Genomic DNA, 12,115 nt, shown 5'->3' with positions numbered 1-12,115 from the left:
GATTAATGATAATGAATAGTACTAAACATGCAATAAATATGGATAAAGTAAACAAAATGCGCGAGTTTGAAAACAAATTTAAGTTAAGATCTAATAAAAAAAAGAAATTGTTTTTATTAAAGCAGCTAAACCAGAAGCTACAGGTAATTTCTAATTTGTAAGAAACTTGAGCAATTTAATGTATATTATATATTTAAGATAGAGAGTGATCTAAATTATCTCATTAAAATATAATGAACAAAAACAAATATGCATTTAGATATTCAACTTCCAACAGGCATGGATATTCTACAACATCTAGCAAACTTGCAATCTATACTGCTTAAAATCAGTTTGGTTACATGCTCGCTTCGTAAAAATTTTAAAAGTTGTGAAAATTTGGATTGTAACTGTGTTTTAGCTAAGGTTAAAAAAACCCTTGATAAAAGCAGGGTTTGAAGTTGTTAGTGACACTCAACTATTCAAAAATCTTATTAAACTTAACAAGCAGTATTCTAATTAAAAAAAAAAAAAAAAGAGGCTCTTCTAAAGATTTAACAAATTAGAAAAACTTTGAGAATTACTTAAAAAAAGTTTTTTGGGTAGGCAAGCCAGATTTGAAGAACATTTTTAGGATCGACAAAAAAAAGTCTGACAAGGATAAGCTTGAAGACTTGATGATTTTGGAAGATCAGGAAGGAGAAAGAAAGTTTATTCTAGGGACAAAGGATAAGAAATTTAGTAGAAAGGTGAAACTTTACAATTAAAAGTATTAAGTGGTATTTTTCTAATAAAACCTTTTGTTATAATTTATATTATTTTATGCTTGTAGACAGCAGAGAGTATTAGAAAGAAAAATAGAATGAAGGATGTACGATCAGCAAAATCTAATTATGAAATTAAACTCAATTCTGATTTGAGTTCTGATTCATCTTAGGATTCTGATTTTAAGCCTAGTAACTATTATCATAAAGAGCCATCTCAATCTAACTGTACAGTAACTGCAGAAATTCCAATAGATGTGTATGCTGGGAACGTTGCCCTAATAGCTATGTTAAGTGATGTTTCGCCAAATGTTTTGCAAAAATTGACAAGTGTCATTTTAACTGAAGCTAGTGTTGAACTTACAGATATACATTGCAGTAAATCAACAGCCTTCAGAAAAATGAAATTAGCAAATGAAAATATATCAACCTTAGTAAAAGAGTATGTAAAAAATGCAATTGAAGCTTTTCCTTATCCATATTTATACATTTTGATGGAAAAACTCTTTATGAAATTAATGCAGGAAAAAAGTTCAAGGTTGACAGGTTGGCAGTTCTTGTGAACATTGAGGGTTAGACGCACCTACTAGGTGTTCCTCCTTTAACTTCCTCTTCTGGTGAGGATCAATATACAAGTATTACGAACCTACTAAAGGAATATAAACTTGAATCAAAAGTAGGAGGTCTTTGTTTTGATACAACTGCAAGCAATACCAGGATCAAAAATGGTTCAATCATAAAGATATCCAACAATTTAAATAAATATCTTTTAAAATTAGCATGCAGGCATCACATAACAGAATTAAGAATGGTGTATTTTTGGAAACATACAACAAATGAGTTGACTACAGGACCAGAAAACTTATTATTTTAAAAATTTAAGAGCCTACTTGAACATCCAAATTTTAGTTATGCCCCAAGTGATCTGTGCAAGTTTAACTGGAAGAAGGTGATGTAGTATAAGTAAAAAGGCTGCTGAAGATTCTGCGAACTTTTGCAAAGCATATATAGAAAGAAAGGGGATAGCAGGAGAAGATAAACGCGAAGACAGAAGAGAGCTGGCTGAATTAGTTGTGACTTATCTATTACCTTCTGTTTATAAAATTAGGAAAACTGAAGCTATCCATGATGCCCGCTTTCTTGGCAAAGCAATTTACTATCTGAAAATGCAGCTTTTGTTTTCTTGACTTCGTTCAAAAAATAATCTCAAAAAAGAAATCAAGCTTATCGCAATGTTTGTGGTCTGTCTTTATGCCAAGTGGTATTTAGAATCAAGTATTGTGTCAAAGGCCCCCAACTTAGATATTAAAGCTATCCATCAGATGCTTCAATTTAAATGTTTTTGTTGGAATCCAAAAGCATTTGATGCTGTGCTTGATTCGCTATACAAGCACACTTGGTACTTGGACTCAATTATGATTCCACTAGCTCTATTGGATGAGGATTTGCCTTTACATGAAAAAAAAAAATTGCAGCTGCAATTCTTTCATTTAAAATGCTCAAGACTGAACACTTTAAAAATAAAAGCAAAGAAAAGAAAGACAACAGAAAAGAGATAGAAAAAATGCTTGTACTGAGAAAGATCCACCAAGCTTAGTCCTTTTGGTAGATGAGTTTTCTTACATTATGTTTAGTTTTAGTGGTTTAACTGAAGAAAGAATGAAAGAATGCCTTTCACTTCCATCGCAATACTGGCATACACAGTCTTTGTTTAAAATTTTTGAAAGTTATGCCAATGGCCTTATTGTTGTCAATGACCAATCAGAAAGAGCCGTCAGCATGATGCAGCAATATGTCCATCGTTATAACAACGAAGAGGAAAAGCAGAACAGATTGATATCAGTTGACAGAGTTTGCTCTGCTTTCAGGATTTCTGGAAAAAGCTCCACCAGTCTTACCAAAAAAAGAGTATCTGATAGTCTTTCCTCCTTAGCGAAGAAACAAAATACGAACAAAAAAATAAGATTAACTAGATAAACTATAGAAGAAACTTCAACAAAATCTTTTTAAAGACCACTTGAAAACCGCGTATTTACTAATGATGTAAGGTACTTCGGCACTTGTTTGATTTTTTCAGAATATCATTGATATTGCACATAAGGAACATTTTTTGCAATAAAATCTCCAAATTTTGCAAAAAAGTAAAAAAAAATGTGAAGTGTGGTTTTTGAAGACAATTAAAAAATTGTAGTCATAACTTAAGGAGTATTTTATTTTATTCTGATTAAAATATTACAAATAATAAATGTGCATAAAATGAGAAATTATATTCTTATTTTGAATATATACATTTGCAAACTATATAATGAATCTAAATAACAAAGATTTAATTTAATTGTCTAATAGGTCATAAAAACAACACTGCACCACGTAATAAATGTTTTTTAGCCAATTTAAAATGTAAGTTATACTGTTTTTTGAGAAAGAAAAAAACCATACTTTTTTAATCAAAAATATAGATATTTATTATTAAATATAGATAAAAAAATTAATTATAAATATTTATGCTAGCCTTGTCCTCAAGACACTTAAAGTAATCTGTTTTTTGGTCATTTTTGGGTCCTTTTTTTTCCAAACATGTGCTTTGAGGGCAAGGAAAGAGTGGTTCAATTAGACAGTTTAGTTTTTCAAATTCTAAAATTTTTTTTTCTGAACACTACTAATATATATATATATATATATATATATATATATATATATATATATATATATATATATATATATATATATATATATATATATATATATATATGGTATATGTATTAGAGTTATGACTTTTTTGTGACCCCATGTTCCTGGGTCATAAAGGGATGAATATTTGTACAAAAGTAATGATATATATATATATAAATTTATAAACAAAGAAAATACAATTTTTTATGGTTCTAATAGTTTTATGCCTAAAGGCAATCATCAGCCATGTAATATAAAACAAGGAACAAAAAAACCCTAAAGATATAAAGTTACAGTGGTGTGCTCCGTTGTTAAAATATAAAAAAAATAAGAAAAAAAGAAAAATCTTAAAACGATTGCCTGATTACCCATATCGTATTTTGATAAAAAAGAGTTGCTTTCAAGTCTACATATAGATACCAACTCATTTCTCTTATTTGATAAGTTATCATTGGTATAAGATATTATGACTTTTCACATAAAAATAGGCTGCACCTTTTAATCGTGGGATTGCAAGATCGACAATGCTTTACAATTTTCTATTATTTTGTCAGGTTTACTGTACTTTCTTTTAACCTCCATACCTCTTTTGACAATTTTATTATATAATATTATTAAAGATTTTGTATGGTTAGCATATTTAAGTTTAAATGCGGTGTCACTAAGACCAAAATACACGGTTTTTTTAACTAAACTTTAAATTGAATTATTTAATTTTTTTTTGTTTTTAATGATTATTTATTAACTTAAATAATCTATTTATATTCAAAAAATGTAATAGCTAAAAATAACTCCTGTTTTAATTAGTTTTAACATATTAATCATATGATGCATAATATATATAGTACATAATATTTAATCTTTATATCTATTGTATAACTTATCTAACTAAATCAATTTTTTGTTTCATATTCTAACCAATTACCTAATTACATCAATTTCAATAAATCTATTTTGATTACTAATTATATAATAAACTTAAACATATTTTTCATAATAACTTTCTTAACATATTCAGAGTTTACTTTTTTAAGAAATGAAGGCAGTGTCAAGAGCAAGTAAAAAATGATGCAACTAACTCATTTTCAGAGTGGTCACACGGTCACAAAACTTATCAAAATAATCTATTTTTTATAACCCTTTGAATAGAATTGATATTGGTAAAAATTACCAATATCAATTCTAATCTGATAGTGCCACAAGAAAAGCTGTTCAGACAATATAATCTCATGCTCATGATAATCCCATAATCCTCATGATAATCCCATAACCATAAGAATTGATGGCTGAGCACTCTCCACAATTAGCCAATGGTTTATGCAACAGTAACAACAAACTGAGATATCTATCTTGCCATTCACATACTTTTAACTACTTAGTTGATGTAGCTGTTAATTCTATTACAAAATATTTTTTTTGTAAGGCTTGCAGAGTAATAACTGATAAAGCAGCAAAAACGAAACAAATAAAAACTCACAATGATGGTACTACATATAGACATTCAGCTTATCTGCTTAACCTTTTAGCCTAAGATTTGTCAATTCCAAGCCTCCAGGTAGTTTTAGTAGTTAAATATTTTAGAAACAATCTTTTTACTGCTGAAACTTTTTTTTTTTTTTTTTAATTTCCTTTGAAAAAAATAATTTAAACATTTGATAGATTCAAAATTTAATAGATTCAACATACAATGGACTATAGATTAAGTTTGGTAGCATTAGTAAATATTTTTTTGCAAATCTTTTTTTAATGCAATATTGACAAAACGACAATAGATTTTCTTAAACACAAATTTAATTGTCATATTTATAGTTTGAATCTCATATCTATACTCATTTTATAAAAATAAATAGAAAATCTTCAAATGGCCTAACATGCACATTGCGCCAAATATGTTGTAACTTATTTTTTTTAAGAAAAATTTAATGGTGTTTCAATTAGATGAACTAAGGAAGTTACTCGAGGAAAAAGTTAAAGAAGAACCCGCACAAATTGAAGGCTTTGCAGAAGAAAGTGATATAGACTCTTAAGATGAAGTTGAGCAACGCATTCCTAATTCAGAAACTGAGTAATCTGAAAATGAAACAGAAGAAGACAAAAAAGAACAAAACTCTTTTATAGGTGAAGATAAAAAAACAAAGTGGCTAAATAAACAACTAAAAAAAAGTCAATGCCGAAAGCCACACAACATTTGCATTCACCTTCCAGGAGTCATTGGAAATGCAAAAAATGCCAAAACTCCATATGAATGTTGAAATAATTTTTTTATTGACAATATACTTGAATTGATTGTCACATACACAAATCTTTATATTGACGTAAAAGTTTGTGCGACAGAGATATTAAATCCACTGACATAATTGTGGCAAAAGCATTCATCAGACTATTGTATTTAGCAGGAGTATAAAGAGCAAACCGAATGAGTTTGAAGATCTTTGGGGAAAAGAAGGTGATGACATTGAAAAATTCCATCTTGTTATGAGCCTAAAACGGTTTAAGACACTTATTTGTTGTCCTCATTTTAATGATCAAATAAACCAAAGAAAAAAAAAAAAACCCCTTGCCTCAGTTTGAATAATTTTTGAAACATCTGTCAATAATTGTCAGAAAAGTTTTAGTCTAAGGGAAAATATTGATGATGGAATTTCAAGGTAGATTGAAATTCCGTCATCAATATTTTCCCCTGGACTATTCCTGTTTCGGCAATACATACCCTTAAAACCAAACAAATATGGTATAAAACTTTATAGTTTAGATGATGCCAGGATGTTTTATACTGCCAAATTGGAAATTTTTGCTGGGCAACAACCACAAGGGCCTTTCTGTTTTAGAAACAAACCATATGATGGGGTGATGAGAATGGCTGAACCTTTATTTGGATTCGAAAGAATGTCATTATAGTTTCAAGTTTGCACAATGACGATGCTATTGACCCTGAATCCATCTGGAGAACAAATGAAACTGGAAATAATTAATTTTTACAATCAACTTAGTGTGAAGTTGATGCAGCAGATCAAATGAGCGTTTCTTATAACGTGAGCTGAAACACTTTATGGTGGCTTATGGTAATTTTCTACACAATACTTAATGTTGCTGGTATCAAATTCACAAGTAATTTATATTGGGAATAATCTTGAAAAAAAACGAAGATTGTTTCTAAAAGAGTTGTCTTATGAACTGGTATTCGAACATTCACAGAGAAGAAGCATGAATAATGTTGGAATACCTTATAGCCTACATATTAAGTATGCAAAGATTCTGTCTAAAAGTTGATCAATAAAAATTGCTATCCCCTTTAACTTCCAAAATACGTAGTTGTGTCACATGTACTTTAGAGATGGGTATAAGAAGGTTATCTCAGTATGAATGTCAAAAATGCAACCAATCTCTTTGTATGAGTCATCAGGCTTTAGTCTGTCAACCATGCTATTCTTTATCCGAACGCATCAATTCAAGTGAACATGAAATATCTAATTTGGATTAAATATGATTTAAGTAACATTAATGTGGCTTACAAATGGAATATTTTGAAAAGTGTTGATGTTTAGTATTAATAATGGCTATTTTGAAACTAGATTGTTTTATTACTTAAATTGTAATATTAATTATAAGACTGACTTTTTTCATGAAAGATTTAAAACTATTTTTATAAACATTTTTATAAAGGTCGGTTATTACTTTTGTATACTTTGTATTTATATGGGTTGTAAAAAACAGCAACTTTTAACTCTGAGTCTATTATACACATTACACCTAATTTCACGTGTTTCATTATTGCGTCCAACAAAGGGTTAAATGAAGTTCACTATTCACATATAATTTAAATCCTTTACTGTACTTAAAAAAATTAAAACTGCATTCCGCTATGAAAAGTAAACCGTCTATAACTAAAGCTTGAGGGTTTGCAAAAAGTTAAAGTTGAATGGTATTTTCTTGAAATTTTTAAAAAAATAAAATTTGCACCTACCCTTTATCAGCTTCAACTCTTAGAGTTTCAAACTATAAATATAACAATTAAGTTTGCATTTAAGAAAATCTATTGTGATTTTGTCAATATCACATTATAAAAAGATTTGCAAAACAATATTTACTAATGGTACCAAACATAAACTATAGTCCATTGTATGTTGAATCCATTAAATGTTGAATTTATTTTTTACTCTTAGAGTTGAGGGTGATGAAGGGTGAGTGCAAAAACTCAATGCAGTTTTATTCTACCAAGCCCTTATTTTAATTCTCTTTCAATTCTAATTGTGTTGGGTGTGATTTTTAATTATGATCATTACCACTACAAACTAACTATACAGCAGATCAACTAAACTTGCTCATATGTATTTTATACTGTGTACATATTGATACATAATTTTAGATAAGATATTTAAATTCATAACATATTATGAGATAAGAAATAAATCTCTTTTTCAATTTTTGAATATCATCAATGCTCTATACTCACCAAAATTATAGGAAATGAAAACTTTTGAATTAGGAAAAAGAAACTCACCATCTGTATAGACTGTTATGACAACAAGAAAAGCATTCTCTGAATAGCAATTTTCCAGGTCTAGCCCTAATATTATTTCTTTAGCTGAACATACCTAAAAATGATGAAAATGAATATCAATTAAGTTGTATTTTATTATATATATATATATATATATATATATATATATATATATATATATATTATATATATATATATATATATATATATATATATATATATATTCATATGTATTCATGCCTCAGTTGCTAAAGTGTTCATAGATCCTGTTAAAACCTTTAAAAGTAATATCTAAACTTGAAGTTTGTAATAAAAGTGTGGTAGTGGTGTAGTACAAAAGCATACAATATCTATCACAAGCAGAAAATTACACTGAGTTATCAAGAATCATACAAAATCATTTAAACTCAGTCTAAATAAACTTGGTAGTTGAAAAGGTATTTTAGTTGATTCTTTTAAAATCAATAACACCATTCCCAAAGTAAGATAGCATTTGCAATAAATCAAGTACACTGAAATCTTGTTATCAGGTCCTGCAATATATGTATATATATATATATATATATATATATATATATATATATATATATATATATATATACATATATAGGGTTATTCTATATCAAATCACCTAGTTTTTTGAAAGTTCCCCAGGGTACCATCTCAGATTTGCTTAAAACTTTGACCACACCACTTTTGATTGAATTAAAAATGACCAAAATCCGAAAAATTTGTGTATCAGGAGCTTACAGCAGTTTTTTTTGGTTTTCGACAAACCATAATTTTTAAAATAAAGATGGTGATCACCTGTAGGGTAATAGTTTTTCACCCAAATAATTCATTATTGCAGTTGTTTTTGACTGATTTTTTACAGTTTTTGAGTTATTGTACCTTAAAGTTGCTAAATATTGCAACATTATAAATATTTTTTCGAACTTTAACGTGTTACAGTTTGATACTTACTTACAGAAAGTAGATTTTTTTGTTACCTTTGTGTACTTAGGGTCACCACTTGTTAGAATAATCAAAATTATGCATTAAAAATTAATTTAGCACATTCAGCAGCCTATTGAAAAATCACTTTTTTTAAAAATTATGATAAATTACATCGACTTTGCTGGCATAGAAAGTAGCGTAAACAGTTTAAATTAATTATGAAACTTTTTAATGTTGAGGTTCTATATATAGGCAATCACCAAAAAAAATTTCAAGACCTATACTCTATCTTATGACATGATTGTAGCCTTTTGAGAGTGATGATATTTTTAATAGGAGAACAAAAAAATACCACTTACCACATACAAAATTTATACATCAATTTTTATACAAACTATACTTTAAAAAAGTGCTTTCATAGAGTAAGATAATCAGTTAAAAGAAAAAGTATGTATACAAGAAACTAATTTGCTTATCTCTAATTTATATAACTCATAATACTGTAATAGTCATTACTAGCAAGAATATAGTCACAAGCACTTACACTTTTAATCAATGGAATACTTATTTGACATATTATCTTGTCAAATGGAACCCAACACTGACTTGATTGTGCATCGTTTGTCCATTTTAAATTTAATTTGTTTCTTTGCATAAACTTCACATTAACGTCTTGGTTTTCATTACAAATATCAACCACAAGCTCTATGTACCATTCTTTATCGTAAAAGCATGCAATTTACTGGGTTGAAAATTTGAAGGATTTTTTTAAATCAAGTTAATATCATTTAACACATGAGTATCATAGACAGTACCACTAGAGATTCTTTGTAAAATCAATTTCTCTCCATCTGGTACAAAATAGTGATAGCTTCTTGTTCCAGGAACAAGAAGTACTATGTACCATTCTTTATCGTAAAAGCATGCAATTTACTGGGTTGAAAATTTGAAGGATTTTTTTAAATCAAGTTAATATCATTTAACACATGAGTATCATAGACAGTACCACTAGAGATTCTTTGTAAAATCAATTTCTCTCCATCTGGTACAAAATAGTGATAGCTTCTTGTTCCAGGAACTGTGCGCATCCCTTCATATCGTTTCTGAAGGTTAAAAGTTGTTTCATGGTTATCGATATCATCACTTGAAAGATAAAATATGTTAACACCTTGGATGTTTTTTTGAGCCCATGTAAATAGATCTTGTGGTGTGAGAATCTGATTTGTAATTACACCTCCTATTCCATTACATGGACTTTTGCCATGTGACGTAGCAAAGAAGTGATGCTCAGCATTTATTTGGTGATCTACAATGTCATAAATTAAGTTTATTAGACATTTGTAGTTTTTATACTGTGACGCAGCACCATTATATAAGTATTTAACTTTATTCGCTGTGGGTAGTTTGATTTTGACCATAGGGAGCAACTTTGTGAGAAAACAATGGACTGCTGATTGGTCATGACAAAGATGGTCAGAAATTAAACAACAGCATTCACATTTAAGGTGATCTTTTTCATCTTCGTAATAAACAGCAAATGGGTGTAAGGTAGCTTGATCGGCTGGCCAGTAAAACCCTTGTATAGTATCTTGTACAAGAAAACTATAGTTTTCTGCAAAATCCATCAGAATAATGCATTTTTATGCATTATTCTGATTTTTATGCATCAGAATAGTGCATAAAAACATTAGACCATATATTGGTCTAATGTTTTTTTTGCCTCTGATAAATAGGAAGACTGTGCTTCTTTGATAAAGTGGTGGTGACAAAGGTCATACAAAGTTTCAGTTAAAATTTTAATAAATTCACTAATGCTTGTTTGGACTGTAATAAGTGCAGTTCGGTCAGTTGACACCAATTGTTTATATGTGATCTGATCATCAAAATCAAAATCATTCTTTTCAAACACATTTTCTAAGTAAGTCTTCAAATTTATTTTACCAGGACAGTTGGAACATAGATGAAACATGCAGTTTCAACTATCTATATTACAAACACATACTTTCATTAAATCTTTGTAATATATTAAATGGCAGTTAGGAAGAGCAGAGCACATCAAATTAGCATTTTGATGGTAAGAAAATACACAAAGTGAGTGGCTTCCATTACTATCAACAGTAAGGCACCACTTTGGCCTTTGTTCACAGAACTTGCTGAATCCAACTTTGTGTTCAGGGTATAACTTCTTAAATTCCAGATGAAGTTCTTTTAAACAAACTAATGTTAAGCATTTTTGTTTATGAACTTTAACATTATTTATATGCACAGAAACAAAGTCTTTTTTTCCTGGACATTGTCTAGTGTATTCGTCAGATTTATATATTTCAATTACTCTCTGCTTAACAATATCCTCCAAAGGATGTCCTTTTTCAGCCTCAGGTTTAGCAAGTATTCCCTTTTCATTTTTCAGCTTTCTGGCTTTCTTTACAAGATGGTCTGAAACTGAAAATGCATTACAAGTTTTTAATTGACTAACTATCAGGAGTTAATGTTAGTAACTGAACTTTTTCTTCATTCAAACTGATTTTTACTTTTTCCTTTATTGCATCTAAAAGTTTGTCTAAATCATTACAGTTAATGCACTTTTGCTTTTTCTCAGATATTATTTCTTTTGGGCCTGTATCCAATGCTGATGCTACTAGGTTTGTCATACTTGTTTCCAGTTTTTTAACTTTTTGCTTTCCATATTCTAATTTGTCATGTTTACTTACATTTTTTAGAGGAGATATTTCCAGTAAAGAAGCACTCTTATTTAAAACTGTCTTATTTAGGTCTGAAGAACTAAACTCCTCATTACCAACATCTTTGTCTTCATCTTCTTGACTAAATTTTCCTTTAATTTGTTCAAGTATAAATTTATTCAAACAGTTAGTGCAAAGTTTTTGACCAGGTTTGATCTTATGTTGACTTGCTGTTAAAATATTGACTTTACACAATTAATAATTTTTTTCATGTGGACTTTAAACGGATCACAGCAGTATTTTTGAAGCGTTTCATATCTAGAAATATAGGCTTTTTCATGGTGAAAACATATTTCCTCATTTAGTTCAAAAGTGTGTCCAATTCTTTGAATTAAAACTTTAACATCTGTGTTCACAATATCTTTTAGTTTTATTCTTCTAATCATTCTACAATAATATGTTTTGTCGCAATCTTCATTTAAAACTTTCCCCACACAACATTTCTCTGTCATTTTTTACTATTTTTATATTTTTATTACTAAACTAAAAAGTTTAAAAAAGACATGAACATATTAAATCTC

General features: G+C 28.7%; 1 protein-coding gene across 3 annotated transcripts in view; it reads right to left on the bottom strand.

The window, feature by feature from the left end:
* The window catches only part of LOC101240406 (glomulin), a 67,935-nt gene that overhangs the window by 48,053 nt on the left and 7,767 nt on the right, over positions 1 to 12,115 (bottom strand). For all 3 annotated transcript variants that reach the window (XM_065791319.1, XM_065791320.1, XM_065791321.1), the window contains exon 3: positions 7,918 to 8,011. In XM_065791319.1, coding sequence (XP_065647391.1) covers positions 7,918 to 8,011 — 94 coding nt within the window. The remainder of the gene's footprint in view (positions 1 to 7,917; positions 8,012 to 12,115) is intronic.

Source organism: Hydra vulgaris, chromosome 02, assembly GCF_038396675.1.
Source record: "Hydra vulgaris chromosome 02, alternate assembly HydraT2T_AEP".
In the NCBI taxonomy this organism is placed as follows: Eukaryota; Metazoa; Cnidaria; class Hydrozoa; order Anthoathecata; family Hydridae; genus Hydra; species Hydra vulgaris.
This window is presented reverse-complemented; position numbering and strand designations above follow the sequence as displayed.